The sequence below is a fragment of the Megalopta genalis genome, chromosome 1 (genome assembly GCF_051020955.1).
Source record: "Megalopta genalis isolate 19385.01 chromosome 1, iyMegGena1_principal, whole genome shotgun sequence".
Lineage (NCBI taxonomy): Eukaryota > Metazoa > Arthropoda > Insecta > Hymenoptera > Halictidae > Megalopta > Megalopta genalis.
In genome coordinates this window covers 37,587,557-37,610,530 of record NC_135013.1, presented here as the reverse complement: position 1 = coordinate 37,610,530, position 22,974 = coordinate 37,587,557, and the positions used below count along the sequence as shown (strand labels likewise).

Below are 22,974 nucleotides of genomic sequence, written 5' to 3'. Positions count from 1 at the left end.
GCTTTATAAAAAATATTATAATCAGTCTATTACAATTTTATTTTTCTTAGCTACAAGCATTTCTAATTCATTGAATGTACATTACAAGATGGGATTATATCAATGGACATTGCCAACTCTGTATTAAGGCTCAAAGTGGAAAGGCAAGAGAATGACAAATCTTAGTAGTACAATTTTACGGAACAGTCATTGTACAATCGTTCGTAGCGATAACAAAGCGGTAACAAACACAAAACTGGAAGTATTTACTATTTCGTTACTGTGCGATGTACAAATACGTTCAGAAGAAGTGTACTACTACACCGAATGGATATAAGGTTTCAAAGATAGTATGAGAAACATTTTAGTCTAACGCTAACGACTCGAGCGAAGGAACTATCACTGAATGTGTCGCATTTAGAACACTCAATAAATATTAAATAGATGTACAGATTGATATAAATATTATGTACATAATTACATTTGACTTCAGCGAGTCGGTTATGCGACTAACATTACTCCATTATGCACGCTTTAACGAAAATATGCATTAATTCAAATTGTTCTACAATTTGTCTAATAATGTACCCTAATGAGCTCAATTGTAATCTATAATTGAGCTTCATCGCTTTGTACTTTTAAAATTATGTGGAACTAGAACGACGTAAAACATTTCGGACAAGAAAACATTTTTGCGAACATATACAGAGTGGAAGGCGTTAGAAAGAGAACACCTGACTAAAACTTGGTACAGAAAAAGAAATGGAACTCGTTGGATGGAAGTTTTGTCTTATGAATTTTTTCATTGCACTTTAATCTACAGAAAAGTAATCAGATATCCTTTTTCTTGCGGCTTGCCCTACAATATTTAAGACTGCATATGAACTTAACACAGGGGAGCACAGGTGTCCGTCAAGTCATTGGAGTGTCTGAATGGTTACATCCTATGCGGGAAGACATACAAACAACGGTAGCGTTTTAATTCTTTTATACAAAAATATACTCTGTAAAATTTCAACAGGTCTTTCTCTCGTGTCTAGGATTTCGTTTTGTCAAGCGGTAAAACGTGTGTAAGACCAAGAACAAGCTGTTAGAACGTCTCGGCGTCATCGCAATCACGTGTATCGTGTCCAAACACTGTAAAACAATCAAGCAACATTATGAATGGCAGTGGACAAAGATAATAAAGAAGGTATTAGGTTAGCCAGTTTGAGAGTAATAGTTGAACCTTGAAAACAGTTTAATAGTGTAAAAAATAATATACAGTAAGGGTAAGTTAGAAAATAGAATTGTTAGGGATAGATGTGTGCAAAGTATTTTGGAGATTGTAGAATTTTTTTTGTAGAAATTTTCAAACGCTTCAAATTTTTTCTTTGGGGAGAAAATATTTGGTAAACAGATGCAACAATAACCGCGATTCTGATCATCTTAAACAATGAAATCTTACTTTCACAATTTTCGCAGTACGGTCTCTCCGCCGAAACCTTTTTTGGAGATTTTGCTACTTTTTCTGTTTCCAGGAAGTCTTGAGCTTGACGTGGGCAATCTTCTGTTTCATGCAAGTCGAATTGATCACAAATATCACAGAACATGCGTGGCGTAGCCATGCGTTTCTCCAATGTATTCCTAAAATAAAAAACAATTAATGCGTAACAAATCCGTTATCAAGAACGATGACTAAAAAATTAAGTGTTACGAACTGAGTATAATCATCAGCTTCGTTAGCAGGTACTCCCATTTCGAGAACCTCAACTTTACACTTTAAGATATCATTTTTGCGTTGCATATCTACTATTACAGAATTCAAGAAATTTATCTGAGTTTGGGCGGTCTCATTTTCCTCTTTTAATTTTAAGATATCGATATCTTGATCGACTGAAAGACAGTAATATATATTAAAACAATTGTAGAATGATCGTGTCTTGATTAGTAATACAATTTTTACCTATATGTTGTTTCATATCACCACCACCTACCTACAAAAGTATAAAATTTAGTATGTTATAAAAAATTTAAATGTTAATGTCATCGTTAAAACTTACATCATAATTGTTCTTCATATTCTCCCGACTAAGTTTCAGCTGGTTCACTGCTTCAGCATATTTGGCAGTAATTTGTTTATTTTCTCGTTCCCTAAAAGAATGGCAATTTATGTTTAACATTGTTTCTTAACAAATTCTTGTAGTTCTCTATGCACTTACAAGTTATTTTGCTCTTCTTTTAATTGTGCGGATTCTGCAGACATACGGTTCATTTTCTCCATCAGGTTCTGCAAATTCTTATCAGCTTCTTTCTCTTTATTTTTCATAGTATTTGTTAAAATTTCGATCTTTTGTTCTCCATCTTTCAGCAACTTTTCAAGGGATTCTTTGCTATCCAATAAATTTCCGTTTTCTTTGTTTATGTCATCCAGCATCTGCTTTTGCGCACTTTCTAAAGCATTGATTTGTGCTGTTAATTTGTTAAGTGACACTTCTTTATCATTCAAATCGTTAGCTTGTTTATCTATCAAACTTTGCAGGGAAACTTGCTTATGCTCTAGCTCAGAATTTTTCCGAAGCATATTTTCAATTTCAGTCTGTTTGGATTTCACCTCAGACTGTAACGCATTTTGCAATTTTATCACAGATTCATCTTTGGCATTTTGTAACTCTTTTATCGTACCTTCTACTTCTTGAAGAGAACGAATTCTTAAATTTAATTCTTCTTTCACAGTCTTCAATTCTGATTTCAGAGTATTTATATTAGCTTCTAATGAAATCTTCGTTTGCGTTATATCTTTAACTTCATCCTCCTTCGTTGAAAGTGCTTCTTGCATCTTCTTCACTTTTTCCTCACTATTCGACTGTTCTTCTTTCATGGACGTAATGGTATCGTTCAGTTTAAATATTTGTGCATCAGCCTCTTCTGCTGACTTCTTCAATTCGGCAAGAGAATCATCCTTAATCTTAATGGCCTCCAACGCATTGCCTAATTTTTCTTTAAGCTCTTTAGTTTCAGTGGACAGTGTGTCCACAGTACTTGTAAGACTCCTATCAGTGGTTTCTTTATTAACTATTAAAGCTTCATTTGCTTTTTCTAATTCTGAGAGTTTACTTTGAATATGCTGGAGCTCAGAATCTTTTTCAGATATCGAAGATTCTAATTTCTTGCGACTTTCTGCTTCAGCACTCAATTTCTCAGTTAACTCTTCTATGGACCAGCGATTGGCACTTTGATCTGCTTCTAACTTACTTTTCAATTTCTGTAATGCTTTTGTTTCTTCTTGAGAAGCAACTAACTCAGTTTGCAAATTGCCAATTTGTTGCTGCAAAGAAACTGTGTCCTCATCGTGCAAATTTTTCAATGCATCATATTGCTTTTGCACGTTAAGAATTTCTTCTTTAGCGTTCAACAACTCAGCCGCGGAGTTAAGTGCTTTTTGTAATTTCTCGTTGAGATTACCTCTAACTTGCTCACTCTCATTTATCGTTTTCTTAAGCTCACCATTTTCTGCTTCGAACTGTTTTATTTTGTCCAACAGTTCAGACTTTGTACCTTCTTCCTTTTGCAATTGGGACTTACTAGCTTCTAATTCTGCAAGCTGTTCCTGGATTAATGCACTATTTTTATTTAATTCTTGTTCCATGTTACTCAATTTTCCTTCCAGGGATTTCACAGCGTTTTCACTTTTGAATGATTTATCCCTCAATTCATCAAGCTCCCTTTCTTTTGCTCGCAAGTCTTCATTGTATTTCATCAGTTGTTCAGAGGAGTTCGCAGAGCTGCTTATTAAATTTTCAATATCTGCCTCCTGTAGTGACAAACAAACGATTAAATTATGCTACCCAAAATATCTAACTCATAAAAGGAAAATTGTACCAACCAATTTTTCTTTTTGAGCTGTAACTTGCGTTATTTTATTCTCCGCGCCAGCCACTTGTTCAGTCAATTTCTCTATGTTCTTCTCAAATACGCGAAGTTCGCTCTCCAAATTGGTTTTAGTTTGTTCTGATAACGCGAGAGCATCTTGTAATTCTGGAACAAGCAAATCAGTAATATTGACGTACTAAAAAAATAAAGGAAATTTGTAGAAGATAAAGTACAACTTACCTGAAGTCTTTTCCTTGAGGTTCTTTATTTCTTCGTCCTTGTTCGCAAGAATTGATCTTAGTTCAGCTATATCTTGTTCCAGTTTGCTAAGTAACATAGACTTTTGTGAAATGTCTACGTTAGCATCGCTAATGCACTTCGACTGTTCTTCAATTTGGATCTGATAACGTTTAGTTAACTCCTCGATCTCAGCTGCACTCGTGGACCGTAGTTCTGAGAGTTCCTTTTCCTTTACCAGCAACTCTTCGTGCAACTTCTTCAATTGTACAGAAGAATTTACTTCCGTGGCCATCAAGGAAGCGATATCTTGCTCCTAAATTAACAAAATATTTATGACTCATAAAACTCATATTTATAAACCAGATAGTTACCAATTTTTGTTTTTCCTGGACTATCTTGAAGCTGTCTTCAGCTTGTGATTGATACTCCTGTATCTGTTCGGAAAGCAAAACATTCTTTTCTTCCATTAACTTCAGTTTCTCGCTCAATTCTGCAAAACAAAGTACCATACAAAGTAAAGCATGGTTTTTAAATATATTTCTTCAACATTATAAACGCACCTTCGAGTTTTTTTAAGGCAATGATTAATTCTTCATCTTTTGTTTTATTTAGATTTATTTGAGTTTCCAATTCAGCTTTCAGACTCGCGTCTGATTCTTTTTGTGCCGCATTTTCTTTTTGACTCTCATTCAATTTGGCCTCCAATTCCCTAATTTGTGCTACACATTGTTCTACAAGCGTAGTCTTCTCTTGCACTTCCTTCTCGAGACTCGTCTTTGTTTCTTCCAGGCACTTGTTTTGGTTCTGCACATCTATGATGATTCGGTATCGTATTATCTCCCAGGAAATTAATTTTGCTTTTGTAAGTGTACTCAGCAATTGATTTCGAATGATTGAAATAAGCTTTTAATTCAGAGCAGATCATCATAAGTACCTTCCAACAGATTCCTGTTCTGAGCAGCATTGGAAACTTCATTGCGAAGACGAGCCAGTTCTTCCTCGGTTTCGAACAGCTTTATACTGTCCTGTTCGAATTGAGCAACGCGTTCTCTTTCCTCCGCCAGCTGCTTTTCAAGATCTTTGATTTTGTTCTCATTTACAGTATTTATCACCTAACGACAAACATGCTTATTTAGTACCCGGATGAATCAGTTCGCGTATACATCAACTAACACGAAGAAGCGCATCAAGATATACAAGAGCACTGTTGTTTACTGTGTCGATCAGATTATGTGAGAAAGACAACGATTCGATACAGTACAAAGATGATAAGACTTCGTGATATACTTATGAACAACTGTACTTGAGGTATCATTTAATATTGCCGTGTAACAACATACAACAATGTATAACATGAATCAATTGAAATAAGTACAAATAGAAAATAATATTCAAAACAAAGTAGGTAACAAATAATAAATAAATAAATAAATAAATAAATAAATAAATAAATAAATAGCGTTGATCTCGAATTCTCGCGCGGGAGCTCAATTAACAAATTACATACTACTTCAGCGTAAAGGAAGCAATTACCGGAAATCTAACAATTATTCTACAGTGCACCGCAAAGCGTGTTAAACCCGCACCTTCTTCCTGACGTAGCTTAATGATCTATGATACAATTTCTATTTTCTAAACTCATAATACTATTCTTCTATCTTAATGTACATGGAAAGTCTAGACGAACATCGAGTTCTATTTATAATGATATAAATTCTGGTACTTAATGTTAACCAATAGGTGAAACAATTAATCGTGAAAGCATTGGAGAGGAGTGTACTGCGAAATGTCACAGAAATTTCAAACCGAGTTGTGGTGAAATGATAAATGATATGACTACAGTGAAGATAAGAGAAGCGGTGCAGAAAAACAGCATCATCAACCCCTCCTCGGGCCCAAACGGCTGCCATGGAATACTCACACATTGTTCAGTTCTCTCTTTCTGAAAATAAAATGATAAGTTTCTTGCGTTAAACCCACAGGCTGGACAGAAACGTTTTGTGTGCCGTATGCGGAATTAATTTTCATTTTAATTCGAATACAGTCACAAGCATAGCTTCTATGTTGTACTCTCGCTTCCAAAATCTAATTTGCACGTATATCATCCCACCCGCCACCACTCTTTGATTATGGTAAAGCTCCTAATTCTATTCTAACAGAAGCGTACTAACATTTAATCTTGAATTTTGAGTAATACTTGCGTCTCCTTATAGTTCCACTATGCAATTGTCGAACCAATATTTAAAAAAAAATGATAAAAAAATAAATGAGAAACGGAAGTTCGATTAAAGAAAGTAAAATGATGAAGGCGATGAGAATGTTTCATTTGAGTATTTGATAAATTTTAAGAGTCCCTAAATAACCCTGTATTCTTGGATGTCTATACATACCTTTTCTTTTATTGTGCATATATTATTTTTTAACACATCGATTATCATGGTTCAAATTAATTTTGTCTGAGAGGATGGATTTTTCATAAAAGCTTCTGAATAGATTGATTTGACAATCAGTGTGTTAAATTGTATTATCAAAATCTGTATTTTTTTGTGACCGAAGTCATTAGATAGTCAAGACCTATACCTGAATATCATCCTTATTAACAGATTCCTCTTCAAAGCGAAACAGCAGGTCTTCACACTTCCTCTTCTCCTCCTCCAACTGCAGTGTCAGTGTATTTTTCTCTTCGAGCAGCTTAATAAGATCTGCTTCAGCTTCTGTGACCGTTCTTTGCATTTTCTCTCGGTACTAAAATTAATATATAATAATTAGACAATCTCTCTCTTTCTCTCTCTCTCTAATTCTTCTCTTGCGATTGTTAATTGTATTTACTATTGGCCAACTCTAAGTTGTGATCAGAGGCAGTAAGTACCTGCTCATATTCTAGCTTCAAAGAGAGTATAGACTGTTCAGCTTGATCTGCTTGATTAGCTGCTTTTGTCACACGTTCACGTTCTAAATCTCTTTCTCTGCGTAGCATCTCTATCTCCTGCTGCTTCTCCTTCAAAGACTCCTAAAATGTTTGAGACAAATACACATAAAAATAATTGCACATTGTCAACTAATCTATATTAAAATATGTTACGCTTTCTATGTCTTTTTGAAACTTCTTAATGTAGGATTTGGAAGAACAGGAGATGCGTTTACTGGAAGAATTAATATCAATTATCATATTTCCTTCACTATGGCAATGTATTTCAATATTGTACATTTAAAGTTACTGTGACTAAATAGTGAAACTTGGACGGAAATTAGTGATAATGCTCTGTCATCAAATTATGCATTAGTGCTCATGTATTCTTAGTTAATTGACGTTTCTGAACTTTAATATCATTAAAAATTGGTGTCTAGTAAACACCTTATGCGAAACATCTACGTTTTACATAACGTTAAAAGAGAACAAAGGGTTAGAAAAATGAATTTTAACTCATATAGATACAATTAAATATATGAAAAAATGAACACTTCCATTTAATTTAAGATCTACGTGGAAACAAAGCAGACATCAAAAAGTTCATCGTAGTACAAATTTGATGACATTCAATTGAACAGAGTGACTACTAAATTAGAGTGTATACTGTTAGGCACAAATATTTCTTTCCATCAGATTAATGGACAATAATTTTTTCTACGGTTAAAATAAAATATTTTCAAGTAAATGCCCACGTTCGTGGGAGTTGGTTTCTAGGGAGACTATGAGGGAATGGATGGAGGATTTTATTAAAATCATGTACAGACATCAGAATGCTTTTCTAAGTTACTTATCTAAAAACAGCACTAACAATTACATTCTATTGTACTTGCTAACTATATAGGTCGTAAAACTGTGACTGGTTGTATTGTAAAACGTTGTTATGCTTAATACTCAATAACAAATAATCACAACACGCTTGTTAATCTACTTCTATGCTAACAACTACTCAAACAGCGCTTTACGCGTCACGACCAACTAATTGAGCGTGACAAATAAATGTTAAAACATGGTCTCACCTGCAGGGCGGTTAATGCAGGTGCCGACGTGCGCATACCAGGCCTCTGGAATTTCGGATGCAACAAAAACAAAAATCGTGTCATGCACAGCCAACAAATTAAACTGCATAATTCTGTTCACCTTCGTCTTCGATCAACAAATATAATTGCCAAATAAAAAACGTAATGACCCTGTAAAGTCTAAATACTAACAATACAATAATGTTAAACAGATGACTATCATTCTGTCTTCACAGAAGTGTCAACATTACAGGACTAACAAAGCTTGTCTGTAGAATATACAATAGAAATACAACAATGATCGCTTGAATCCTAAAATATGCTTGAATCTGTTAAGCTCAGGTATCTATCGCTCGATAAAATCGTTCAACAAATGATAAAGTTGCTACAGTGACAATAACAAAAAAAAAGAGACAACTGAAACATATATACGTACATATTAATTCAACAAAATTACTATAAATCTAATCAACGTGAACAGCAAGCTAACAACAGTTCTTGTCAACAGCTGCAAAACGGTGTTTCAACGCAGGCTGATCAAACAAAGTCACGCATAACTCAGCAGAAACGCGTTTACACAGTGAACAGTGCTCAAAGCAAGTAGAGGATCATTCATTCGAATGCCACCTAACACATGGAGCCAGGAACGGTGGTCACAAATACATCAGTAGATTGAGGATTTCTACCCAGAACCTATTTGCAACATTGCTACAATATAATGTAATATATTAACAATGTGTTCAAGTTCATTTGAAACAGTAGAACATCTCGAACCGTCCAGAGAAGTGATCCTCCAATTGCTGTGAGCAGAACAGAGGAAACAATAGAGATAGTAGAGAAGTCTGCAATCAGGATGGAGGATGCAAGCTGCAGTACAGGTCATTCCCTTCATTCTGGCACCGTGAATCTTACCCTCGGCGTATTGATACCAGCCCTGGCAGCTGTGCTAGCCGTGCTGGCGATGCTTGACAGCGATATCAGCGACTCTCTCGAGCCTGTCTTCTTCACGGAGGAGTTCAGTGCGGCGCCGGTTGGCCTGTGCACCATGCAGCTTGTCCGTTTGCTCGTTGGAGAACGGCTGACCTTGTGCGCGGGTGCGAACAGCCCGTATTTAGGCCGGCACTCGAAGTACCTGAAACAGTGCTAAACCATTTAGCGGATGGGCCCGAGAAAGATCTAATAAATATTAACACAGCTACAATTTCGCGTTAAGTCTCTAGTTGGTGATTAACAAAGCTTTCGTCCGGTTCAGATACTTAGAATTTCTCCTCCTAACTTGGATCAATCGAGTGTCCACTGTAGGCGGTCTAATCCAAGTCCCGACCTACTGAACGTCTTTTCAATAGTTTTCTATGGGGATCTCGCTGTAAGATACATAGATGCAAACCTGTTGTCTCCAACGGAGCCATCGTTCTTGCCAACGGGATCATCCAGTTCCACGCCACACCATTCACCAGCAGCAAACTCCGTGGTGCCCATGTACCTGAGGACACCGGTTTTGCTGCCTTGGCTGGAGGATACTATCACCCTGTCGCCTATCCTGAAGTCTCTCTGCGACACCGTGGACGATAGGCTCGTTGTCGACGCGTCTGTGTGACGAGTTACATTCGTTACAGGCATAGAAATCTTTGGGTAGACCACCTCTCTCTCTCTCTCTCTCTCTCTCTCTCTCTCTCTCTCTCTCTCCCCCCCCCCACCCGAGGCAAATCTACCATAAAGATTACCTTTGACCCCTCCCAAAGAAAGGAATCACCACGAATGCAATTAGTCTCTGCAAGATTTCCTCCATTACAAAGGAAGAAAAAATCTACCTGGAACCTCCTGTGCAATGACAGAGAGATGGCGCGGTCGTTCAAGGTCACCTTACCTATTTCCGTTTATGTAATCTCCTTTGAATCTTTTTGATTTTCTGAATATATATAGAAAAGGGAGAGAAAGGGAATTAGCGGGATAATGGGCGGAGCAAAGAAAGAACAGCGTGGAGGAGGGCAACCGTTCAGTGACCTTGAACGGCCAACATGTTCCAGCCGGAGTGTACAGAGGAAATGCTTGGATCCAGACTCTGGGTTCTTTTATACATTTATTGACGGTGAAAAGGGTAAGGAATCGGCGCAGATCCGATTTATTTACTAAAAATACTAAAACACAATGCGACGTGCAATACGACTACATAGATAGACATCTAAAGACGCAGCAGACTCTGCTGGAGCAAGCACGAGCACAGATTTCTCTACGAACATAACCCCAGTTCCGCTAAGATAGGGAACAGCGAAACCACGCCCACTCGGAGCAGCGAAGCCACGCCTACTCGAAGCAGAAAATCGCCCCTGAGAACAATTTAGGGCAGCCCCGAGCAAAGAAGGCTCGCGGCCCGTGCCTGCGCCACCAGATCAAGGAGCATAAGTGCGTACGAAGATAAATACACTAAGGACTACAGCTTGCTACATGGTTAGGAGGTACATTTACAATAATAAATTCTACTGAGCGTCCGTACAGTGCGGTCTACATTAATCTACGTGCGCGTGCGATTAGGGACGATCTACGGCGTTCTTCGAAAGCCGGGATCCGTAGAATTCTGCAGTTCATTATATCACGGGAGGACTGTCGACGGGGGACTGCAAAATTCACGGGGATCCAAGGTCAACGGGGAACCTCCATCTTCCCGCGTTTTTCGAGCTCGCAGCTTTCGACGTCCCAACATTCAAAGCGGACTACGGGCGAGGATAGTATCTCTTGTACCGATCCTTACTTAACGACGGGCAGATGGTCCTCCCGAGGCTCCCCTTCATGCTGTCCGGCGGTGTCGTCGGTGTCCTCTGCGTTGGCGACATCATCGAGTCGGATATCGCCTCCCTGGTCAACCTGGTCAGCCGCGAGAAAATCCCGCGCTTAGCCTCGCACTGGAAGTAACGGCAGCCAGCCACCGATCCGTCGTTCTTTCCTGAAGTGCATCGACTTCTCGTCAGTCTTTCACCCTCGGAAAAGTCAACTTTCTAACTACTGTATGATTCGGGATGCTCAGGTTCGTTTCGACCCCTATCTTTGACCGTACTCTTGCGATCGAAGATCGATTTTGATTCGAGGACCGGGAAATGATTGCACGGGAATCGTCCAGAAAGGAAGATCAAAGGATATGATGATTTCTCTATGAAATCTAGACAGCTTGAAACTAAACTCTAAGTTGAACTGAAGTCATGCAACATCATTCTTTGTTAGGGCAAGAGTTTCGTAGAGCTAACTATGACCAATTCAATTATTTGAATAGAATTTTTGTTATTGTAAATAAATTACGCGGATCGCTAAACCTTCTTTTTTGTACACTTTCAGAATTAAAACGCAACGCTTTGCAACTATTATTACGATCCTACGACGGTTCCACGTAAGTTCTGCATAATTTTTGTAGAATGTATGATTTTAAAGTAAAGCACAATAACGAGCACGAAGTAGTTTCGTGTTAAAAAGGTCGTGAAGTCACTCTCGTGTCTAGACTAGAGTACACCCTCGAAGGTGATCGAATTATAATACGTGCTTGCGAGTGAAAAGTGGCGGGTAATGGGTCAAGAATCATTCGATGATGATGATGATGATGATGGATCTTACCGATTGGTTCGTCGAGGACCACTCCAGCCCAGTCTCCAGGCGCAAACTGGGTTTCCCCGATGTAAGCGATCGCGCCGGGTTTCGTTCCGCCGACCCATACTCGGTCTCCTATTATAAAGCTGTCGGTGTCTTCTGTCAGGACGACACTAGTATCTGTCCGACAACGACAAGTTCGTTTAATAGACTCAGGGATTGTTCATTTCTTCGTTAAAAGACGGAGAGCTTTCATTTCTTTATTTAGAAGTCGTAGGTGTTCCGAATTTTTCAAGTTTCTCTTCCAAGCATTTTTTTTCCTGAACCCCTCAGTGACATTTCCTAAATGCAATTTCGTTGTGCGATTTAATGCTAGCGAATTACCTTCTACAATAATCGATACTATCGATAAGCAAAGGATTGGGATAAATTAACGCTTTATCTACTCAAAAATGTGAATCCACGGAAAAACTTCGATCTTCCAAGAATTGAGAGATTTTGTTGAAATTACAATTAATTAAGATATACTTCTAGATCGTAGATGATTTGAAACAATGAAATAATTATTGGTAGATAATGCGTTAACAATTTTCTGCAACGGTAGTGCTGTAGTGCGACCTGCAGCGCCGGTGACTTGAACGCGTGGTAAGACATCTTGTCGCTCGGTCGTCCAAGATGGCGAAGCTGTAGGCAGATCTCGCTGAGAGAAAGCTCAATTCTACGTTGTAAAAGGGCTGAAGAATTTTTTCACATTCTCGTAATGCATCAATAATTGACGTACACCGTGATCATTCCGAAGGACAGTTCAATTTGCGCCTCGCAAAAGTAAGGATTAATGGAGAAATGAATCTTCGTCACTGGGGGAAGCTAGACCGAAGGAACCCAGGATTTCTTTTATTCGTATAAATCGTGGCGCTGCTTTAAACATCATTCTATACACGCAAAAAGATTTTAATTGTCGTTGAACTGGATATCCAGGCATAATTTCAATTAAAAATCTTTCTGCAGTTTCCCAATTAGCATGCTCCTGGGAATGATAGCGCTGAGATAAATGAACGCTAATTGTAACCATGCAGCAATGTTGCATTCTTGTAAAAGCTGGAGCATTCTCACGATCATCAGCCACGTTCACAATAAAACAAACATTTCGAAACAAGCTTGGAACATTCGTGCTACTAACTCAGATAGTGCGCGGTTTTTAGAACGACGCTGGAATGGCGAACGCGATCATTATACATATATCAATAATAATTCTACAGAAACGAAACGAAACGAAACGATAGAATTGAATCGATTATACAGTTTTTGGTCGGCGTTTAAGCGTCCAGCATCGTTCCAAGCCGGAAAATAGGAAAACAGGAATACAAAAATCAACGAAGCACCCACCTGATCCTCTGCGCAGGCCAGCCTCGCTTAACCGACGGCCGTGCGTTTCCCAGAGATGTTCCATCTGGTCTGTGATCATGCAAAACAACGCAGAAACAATGCAAATCGTACAGGGACAAAGCATGCTTACTCGGGGACAAGCTTCTACGTTCCCATCGACCAGCTCGATAGAAATTCGTCGGGGCAAACCAAGGCGGACGTGTACAATAAACGTTTCACAAGGTAACATCGATTAAAGACTTTATATTGTATAAATCATGATATTAATATTCAGTATTCATTATCGTATTCAATAGTATACTCAATGGTTCATTCAATGCCCACGATTGTTTAAATAAGTGATCTAACCCAGACTAATTCTGCACGTATTATGAAAAAAAGAATCTACCTCCGGAATCTTTTCTGAAACAAGACTTTCCTTTTTCTGAACACGAGGCATGCTTAAAGATCGACAGAACAGGGTCTCGAAAAATCGAGCAATTACGTATAATAAACGCGGATGTGTTTTCGAACGGTGCTCAATGGACTGATTAACGGCGGCGCCGCGTGTCGCGTCCCGGCAGGAAGTTAATTTCATTCCCAAGTGGACAGTTATGTAAAAGAGCAATTAAGAAGGTGTGTTCGCCTGTTATGATCGATCGGCCTCCGAGATAGATCGTAATATTCGACCGGTCGCCGTGCGCCGGAAAGAAGTCGCCATGTTTTCGCGGGCTGTCGAAGCGACCGGCAAAAATAACGCGACCGCAGATAAAGCTGTCTCGTTTTTAATTCAATTAGAACGCAAGGCGAGCGCGCTATCTCGCCACCTCCGGCAGAAAAACCGAGAAAAATACCGCGATTCGCGATTTAATTAATTATTCATGAGGGAACGTGGGCGAGACGGTGGTAGTAGGTCGTTCGCGTGGGCGGCTGTGTTTCTGTTCGACGAGATCGATCCGCGATTAGAACGCTGATCGATCTGCTGATTTTTCCTTCGGCGATCGATCGGAATTTTCGACGTTCGTATTCTTTCAGCGACAATTCGGCGTTCGTTTGCAGCAACGAGAGCGTCGTCGTCGTAGTAGTAAGAGGCTGCTATTATTTCTCGCTTGCGATTGAATTCGATTCGAAGAAACTACTTTCAGTTTCAGAAATTATGTATTATATCTGCGAACGCGTTTTATTATCAGACGTATGTCAAATACACTCGCTGAAAGGTTCTTTCTGTAAGCAAATGAATCATTACTACAAATATTTCGTTACAGTGTCGACCTCGTGTCAGAGAGTAAACAAGTGCCACTCTTGATTCAATACAACTACCCGATTATTCAACGAAAAACCTACGTTCACAACTGTCGGTCAACGCTACCAAAAGGACACAGCGAAAAGAGAGAAAAAAAAACGCGACAACAGTGTTCCAATTCTCAAATACTATATATAGAATAAACGTCGAATGAATCATCATTAGAAGAATGATCGAAAAGGAACACCGAGCGAGAGGACCTTGAGAAGTCTAAAAATACTGCGTTTACAATTACTTTCGCGATACCAAAAAAAAACAAAAAAAAAGAAATCAATGAACATTTTCATCGTGTTTTCACAGCGCGAACCACCTTGGCGAACGCGAGCTTATTTTTCGTTTTGCAAAATGGCGGCCCGATTGGACGGAACACGGTTCTCTTTCGGTGAATAGTTGCACGCCAAGGATTTATGCATCGATCCTTCCGAAATAAACGCAGCGTCAATCACCATGACCGATCGTAACGCGATCCGTGTACGCAGTCATACAATCTCGATACTACAGGGTGTCCCCATACATAAGCAAGGTTAATGGTGTAAACCTATTCGATTACTACCGCCGCGAACAGGTAGCAGTTTTGTTCCTGGAATCTAATCTAATGTCCGTAGGTAATGAGATCCGGATAAATCTGTGATCCTCATCTAGAATCGATTCTCGCTCGAGCCGAACGGTCGGCTCGCTGATCTATCAAGGAACTCCGAGCTACGTCGGCGTTTCAACTTTTCTACGATTACGCCGCGGATCGATGCGGCTGGATGATTGATGGAAACAGGAGAGTTGATTCAGAAATCGAAGCTCCCCGCGACTGCATTGCGGAACTGCACGCGTTTCCCGCATTCGCCGACTTTTCCGCTACAGTCGAACGTTCGCTGGTTCGCTTTCTTCGCGAGAAATCGATGGGATCAATTATCCAATGTTTGAGTACACATTTGTCACCCCTTGCCGTACTTTGACGAGTCCGACTCGTCGTGAAAATTTCTAGTAATTTTGTCCTTCAAAATTGGAATAAAATTCTAATCTCTTCTCACCAATATTTAAGCGTTCGAGTAAATTTGAGCACACGATAAGCATCAATTTTCTTTCCCTTTTCAGAAATTATTGCGATCGAAAAATTCCTAATCGCAGTAACTGCGAAGAAAATGGTATGTCAAGGGGTTAATACTGCCGCTAACGTTTAAATTGATCCTCTCAACCCTTTGCACTCGAAGCCGATTTAACTTTAAATTCAATTTGCTTCCATCTTGTAAGACTTAATGCATTCTATGCGATCTGTGCATACAACAGTTATGGTTTCAACAGTTTCTTGAATATCAGCAAATTTGATAATGTAAAAGTTATTTTGGAATATGGTATAGCAATTTTTTTTTTATAAATACCAATTATCGCTCGGGTGCAAAGGGTTGATCAATTATGAATCATGGGAATTAGTGTTTAAAAATTTATCAGGCAATTATTATCGAGACCAGAGACTAGAAGATTGCAAATAGGCAGATAAGATTTATCTTCAGGATCTGTGATACTAACTTGTATCGATCGTCGAAGAGGCCTTCAATAAATCGCAGAACAGTGCAAAAATAATTTTTAACGAATTATAAGAGAATGGTGCAAATTTTCTGTATTGAGAGGCAACGTAACTCCGTGCTCAAGAATTATGTTAACAGAAAAATTGCACTGTTCGAACAAAGAATTTCCTATTGTGTCGAGATCCACGTAAGAGGATTGAGATTTCGATCGAAGTTGCAACATCATCGGCGCCATTCGCCGTCAGTCGAAACCAAAAACTGACCAACGTATGCTAATCAGGCCGAAAATATGCGACATCTTCGTTCGCGTGTCCACGAGGCTAGTTATCTTCCCATATTTAGGCGACGGTGACAAGCCGGTGTGTCGATCACCGTCGGGCCGATTGCGTCAGAACGAAAGATCGTCGCCTTAGGCGATCCTGATCTACGAATGCTAATCGCAAGAGCAACAGCAACAAAAAAAACGTGTAAACATGCGAATGTTATGCTTGCCAACTGGCCGACACATGCGACGATGAATCGACCGAGGAATTTCGAGAATGCTGGTGAATGAGCGTCGAATCTTTTTCTATTATACATTGTTTAAATATAGAGGAATCCATAATCCAATACATACTTGAACTTGAGTCGCTAATCTCGGATCTCAACAACTTATTTACACTTTACTAATAGCTCTTTCAAAATCGAAGATCAACAATTCAGAATTCCTGAAAAAAATCGTCTAGAAGCTACGATAATCTTATCCACGATCCATGTTAAAATGAATTTTTCGCAAGTATCTATAATCTGAACAACTTATCTATAGTTTTCTAATAGTTCTTTCAAAATCGAAGATCAACAATTAAGAATTTCTGAAAAACATCGTCTGGAATCTACGATAATTTTATACACAATCCATATTAAAATGAATTTGTCGCAAGAATCTCTAATCTGAACAACTTATCTATAGTTTTCTAATAGTTCTTTCAAAATCGAAGATCAACAATTAAGAATTTCTGAAAAACATCGTCTGGAATCTCTCTACGATAATTTGATATACAATCCACATTAAAATGAATTGTTCGCAAGAATCTCTAATCTGAACAACTTATCTATAGTTTTCTAATAGTTCTTTCAAAATCGAAGATCAACAATTAAGAATTTCTGAAAAACATCGTCTGGAATCTACGATAATTTGATATACAATCCACATTAAAATGAATTGTTCGCAAGAATCTCTAATCTGAACAACTTATCTATAGTTTTCTAATAGTTCTTTCAAAATCGAAGATCAACAATTAAGAATTTCTGAAAAACATCGTCTGGAATCTACGATAATTTGATATACAATCCACATTAAAATGAATTGTTCGCAAGAATCTCTAATCTGAACAACTTATCTATAGTTTTCTAATAGTTCTTTCAAAATCGAAGATCAACAATTAAGAATTTCTGAAGAAAATTGTTCAATAAATTGTAACAATAATCTCATCCACAGGAACTGGATATCAGCCCTAGATATCACAGAGCACACAATTTATCTATGATTTAATCCATCACCTCTTGAAGGTGCTTCGAAGCAACCACGAATCAAATGTACACATACTTCTTTCTACAAGTTATTGAGGAAAAATGTTCCAATCTCCAAGAGGTATAATTGCTTTGAACACAAAATGTTATATTAGGTCTATCGGAAAGTTCTGTCCGTTTAAGAAATGAAAGGAAACAATAGATTTTTCATAAATTTAGTAATATTTATTGTGACCTCTTGCCAGCGTGATGGCAATTTGTGAGTAACATTTTTCAAAAATATATGTCTGAAATGAACATATGTGCATACCTATCGAAATTTGCAATGACATTATCGGACAGAACTTTCCGGTAGACCTAATACGATTGTCTCCATCTTCAAAAATCAGCCGCGTCTTAATACCGAGAGCTCCCAAACTTAAAATTCTAGAGGAACGGTTGCAACTTATGCAAGCGAAGCAGCCGAAAAAGAAAATCGCGCAGAGTCAACGTCCTATAATGTGCAAGAATTGGGATGCGTCTTGGAACTAATCCAGCAAGGATGCCCGGCATACGAGAGTGCAGAAGCCTGCAGACGCCACTTTCATCGATTTCCTCGCCAACAATCGGGTCGTAGTGCAGATAATATCGAGTATCGTGAACGTATCCGTTTCCCTGTCAAGTTGAAAATTGACATCATTACCTTGGTACTCGCGATCGCGTTGCGAAATCCGAGATCGAACATTCGTCGACACGATACCCCGGTAAGAACGGGGTACGTGTATACACGGATATAGGGTGGATGAAAATCACCTTGGACATTTTCCAAGCTACAGGAAAATGGGAGCAAAAGAAAAAGCTGAAAATGCTCCCTTGTTTTTCATTCTTGGCCAAGATTATGCAACTGTTCGGGAGGTTGGCTGAACTAGCATCGAATATGCAGTGTCTGACCATGACTCGCCGCGTCTACTGCAGCTTTAAGAGTCTGAGCTTCGAGGATGAAAGATTCGGGAGAACTTAAGAGGGTCAACAGCTGCTAGCAACCCTCCAAGTCACTTCAGTCAAGACAATTGTCTTTGCAATTGAATTGCAGATCCTCGTGCGAGCTAAAATTTTCCTGCAGAGCCGCAGTAGTTAAATAAAACTGTCCTTCTCTCGGTAATTTTTAAGAAGACAATAAACGTCTCCTAAAACTTTTCTAATGTCTCTTGGTACGTTGCCTAGACATTGTTCTCCCAAGCACATGAAATCTGCAGCCAGGTGATAGCTATAGTCGAGCTATTATTGATTAAAGAAGCACGGGGAACCGCGGCGAAGGGCTGCAGTTTCGGTGCGATTACGGCGATGATTCTTGCCGGTTCACCCTGTATAAATCACGGGTGGTTCGAAAAGCCCTACCGGATAAGGGAAGCGGTCTCGCACGTGGGAGGAAAGACGAAACGGTTGGATATCGAGCGTACAACAAACACGCCGGATTGCATAACTGCATGCGTCATCGCGGCGATGATGATGATGACTGCACCGCGCGAGGTGCACCGACGTGTGTCCCTTCCTAGCATCGTTGCTCTTGGATGAACCAATAAGGCAAGATAAGTGCCCTCGATTCGTGGTGCCACGAGCTTTTGTACGCGCGCCGCATTTGTTTCCTTCGCCGAGGCCTTACAATGATTCATAACACTGCCCGCAAATTTTAATTAGGTTCCTCTCGTGTCTATTCGCTCTCGTACACGTTGCAAACGCCGACAACTCCCCGAGCTTAACCCTTGCAGCAATTTTTGACTATTTTCAAAATCTACGTATGGACAGAGTATGCAAATCTTTGATCTTTTTGTTAAAATAAGGTTTTTCTAAAACTGAAGCTGACCCTGAAGAAGTTATTGAAACGCGTTAGACAATGCTATTCTGAGAATCCAGTGGTGGACAGAGATTGGACATGAAGATACAAGGAATTAGAGATGAAGATGTCTAAGAGGTGACTCTGCAAACGAGTCCTTGGAGATTAAGAAACGAGATTGGGATTCCCGAGTCTCTGGAGACAAAGATTGCATTGGATCATACAAGAAATGTTGATTCAGATGAACGAAGATCCGTGGCGTCAAAGGTTCTTATCGAACGTGGACTTCCGAGTCTAAACGAAGAGTACATATACAGAGTGATCGGGGAGTTGAACGAAAATCACAGTAGCCTGAAGACCACAATACTTAAGACATGCAAGATATATGTTAAGAAATAAATGAACATGTTAAAGTTATATAGCATCGTAAATGTTAGAGAAGACCTCTTTGTGATGGAGCTCAATCCTGCAACTTATATCACAGCCAAGCGCATAATCACTGAACATAACAACCGGGATAAACACTATGAATAATTCAAGATTTCAAGAGAGAGCATGAAAAGGTACATAAAACAGAAAGAAATAGCTTCATCTAGTTTAAATCAAGATATAAGATTAAGATATTCAGACCTGCTCCAGGCTGAGAAGAGTTGTAAAGGCTAGTTCGTCGAATGTTTCTGTTAGTAGTAGTAGTAGTAATTGTAATTGCACGAGCACGAGATATTCACTGAACGATCGCAGAGAATCTTTTCCAGGAAACAAAGCGCCCGCAGTGGGACCGTTTGTTAGTGGGAATAGTATTTACCAGATCGCTCGGACGAGATCCGTTGCGGTGAGAGGTGGAAGAACGACTCGCGAGAAGTTCGCGGTCTCGCGCTTGTAAAACCACTCGTTCACGCTCGTCTCAGGGTCTGGTGGGCGTACTCGATCGCGTGGCGTGGGGAATTAGACGCGTTGAGTGTCGATCGAGCTCGATCTTTCATCTGGATCAGCTACGGCGACAGTAATACAGTCGTTGGACTTGAACTTAGACCCTACACTTTCGTCCCAAGACTTTCATCCTATGATTTACCAAACCATTTAGTCTTTAAGAAACCAATTTCAATCTCTAAGAAACCAATTTCAATCTCTAAGAAATCAATTTCAGTCTCTAAGAAGCCAATTACAGCCTCCATTCAACTTTGTCTATGATGAAGATCCTAAGCCTAAATTGCTGCTCCCAGAGGCTTCATATTGGATTGCTTTTGCTATTTTTGTAACAGAAATATTTTCACAGAGACCAATCACTCAATTTTGTTTACCCTGAAGATCCAAAGCTTAAATTGCTACTCTCAGAAGCTTCATATTGGAATTCCTAGTCAACAATAGATACATTTCTAAAAAGTCCGATTTCAGTGTCTATATAATTTTGTCTACCTTGGAAATCCAAATTCATTCATCAGGAGCAGTATATCCAGAAGTGTTACCTTATAAATCCTCTAAATTGCCTTGTAACCACAAACATATTAGGAACATCATTTATTGAAGCATTCTATTTATTCAAATTCCTGTATCTTCTATACTAGCATTGAATTCTAGCTGTTGCTAGTTCTTATCTACTAATACTGCCTGTAATTATAATATGATTTAATACGATTACAGAGACATCAATGTTTTTATTTGGTGTTTACATTCTTACTTATACGAAGACACACTGTAAAATTGTAATGTATTAACGAATAACAATTGAACAGAGTTGCTTCAAAGCATGCATGTATTATTAAATATAACAAATATTATTATTAAAAACTCACTCATCGCAGGTCTTGGAGGAGAAGGTGGCACTGCTGGTCTTGGTGGCAGATTGCTGCATGGCCGACCAATTTTTGAAGGGGGTCTTAATCCTGATGGTTTTGGCTCACCCATCTTATATATATTCACTTATTGTTATATAACTCTGAAACATGAAAATGAATGGTTAATGAAACTGACAAGAAATCATGCATAAACATTTATCAAATATTTGCAAATCAATTTAAACACATTATTATCAAAATAACGCGGATAACATAACGAATGTAATGTTTTGAAATACTTTAAGATCCGCGCAAATTTCTGCTATGCATAACTTGGTAAATAATCATAAATACAGCGACCATAATTCACGAACAAAATCATAATCATTCTAAAAATGATCAGTCATCAAATTTTCGATTTTCGATCGCGATTTTCATTAAAAAAATTAAAATAAAAAAATGATATCATCGTCCCATTCAATGTATCCAACGTGAAAAGTCGTTATGGCTTTTTGAATCGTTATCGAAACTCGAATCGCAGATACGCTTACGCAAACTACGCAGAAAGCATATTTATTGCTTGACATTCCCGGGGAATCGTGAGAAACGGTTTCCCTGGTTTCGTATTCGAAGATGAGATAGTTTGCGAAGCGAAAATTTCCGTTCGAAGCGGATATTATAACGTTAAAAAAAAATGTCAAACGCAAGAAAGGTTAACCTGCACGAGATCAACGATCACTTTACGAAAGGGAACCCACCAAGATGCTTACCTTATTTAAGCGTGACGTGATGCGAACACACACAATCAATTAACATATTTCATAGACAATTGTTGGAACATCACCCTGTCTCTACGAACCAGCACCGCGAAATATTTCGCACCGATTCGCACAACGGTTAACGGAAAAGTGACAACTCTTGGCGCCAGTAGCGCCGTCACGGTCTACTTGCGAGTTAACTCGTAATTTGCCGATTTTACCCTGGTTTCCCTGTTCCCTGACACGATTATTGCAATGATGGACTTTTCCCTTCCATTCCCCTTAATATTTCCAGCTAATTAAAGCCAAATTCGTTATCGTTAACGATACCAGTAAGACGATAATAACAGAAACAGTAATCAGTACAAAAACACGTTTGTTCGCTTAGCAAAAATGTATAGTAATAATGCGTCTTGCTCTATTTTTAGCTGCAAACATTTTTCGTATTACCATAATTTAAATAACTTCAAGAGGTCACTTTTATTTTTATGTACTCCGCAGCTGAAACACTGTTTGCCATCTGAATCAAGAACGGCCGATTAGATTGCGAATTTATCGAGTGAAATGTGTGAAAACGCAAACTTTGATGAAACAGAATCATTTAATAACGATTTCGTGGCATCCTTAATTTAGAAAACCCTGGTGTCGATAACAAAATCTATCAGGAAGTCTAGTAATTGCATAAACATACAAGAATTCGTAGACAAATAATACAGAAAAACTTTTTACTTTCTTCTTGAGACTACGCCGATTGACTTTCAATAGAAAATACCTGTGACGCCATCTCTGCAAAGAATTTTCCAAACCGTTGCAAGTTTACCTGCAGAGCATGCATTTTCTTTATCTACAGATATTAAGTGCGAACATTTTAAATGACATGAACAAATCATTGATTTTATCTTGTTCGTTAGAAGCTCGCAAGAATGTTGAAAACCAACATTTTTGAATTTTCTTTATCGTATCAACCAACTGCAATTTTTGCAAAATTTTATTTGAAATTGTCTATTAAACCAGTCTCACTAGCGTCTGGAAAAAATGTAAGTCTATCTATCTATCTATCTATCTATCTAATAAATGTAATTCTATTTTAAATGGTGTAGGAATACATTTTGGAGTCACTGTACATTATTGTCATCTACGACGATTCAATTGCTACTCAAATAATTAAATAAGTCCCTCCCACGGCTAATTAATATACTTTCTCCATTGAATTGCGATTGCAGATCAGTTTCGCTTGAAATCTATTTAAAAAATTCCTCTTCTAATGTAGCCCCTCGATACAAACGAATACATTTCTCTT

General features: G+C 38.6%; 1 protein-coding gene across 7 annotated transcripts; it reads right to left on the bottom strand.

The window, feature by feature from the left end:
• Window positions 1–15: 15 nt before the first annotated feature.
• Window positions 16–21,886, bottom strand: CLIP-190 (Cytoplasmic linker protein 190). 7 transcript variants are annotated; one of them, XM_033467424.2, is made up of 22 exons: window positions 21,687–21,886; window positions 20,935–21,077; window positions 13,018–13,086; window positions 11,659–11,811; window positions 10,808–10,999; window positions 9,446–9,647; window positions 8,971–9,190; window positions 8,059–8,103; window positions 6,941–7,081; window positions 6,652–6,816; window positions 5,993–6,013; window positions 5,006–5,183; window positions 4,632–4,883; window positions 4,443–4,561; window positions 4,072–4,384; window positions 3,845–3,996; window positions 2,181–3,772; window positions 2,022–2,112; window positions 1,925–1,955; window positions 1,680–1,854; window positions 1,427–1,605; window positions 16–1,116 (listed from the first exon to the last, which is right to left on the bottom strand). In XM_033467424.2, the coding sequence occupies exons 2-22, from the start codon at window positions 21,044–21,046 to the stop codon at window positions 1,070–1,072; spliced, it is 4,449 nt and encodes a 1,482-aa protein (XP_033323315.2). In that variant the 5' UTR covers window positions 21,047–21,077; window positions 21,687–21,886; the 3' UTR covers window positions 16–1,069. The 7 variants fall into 7 exon arrangements, with proteins under 7 accessions (XP_033323315.2, XP_033323317.2, XP_033323318.2 ...); XM_033467426.2 differs by lacking the exon at window positions 5,993–6,013 and having other exon boundaries at window positions 21,687–21,882; XM_033467427.2 differs by lacking the exon at window positions 8,059–8,103 and having other exon boundaries at window positions 21,687–21,879.
• Between the last annotated feature and the right edge of the window lie 1,088 nt (window positions 21,887–22,974).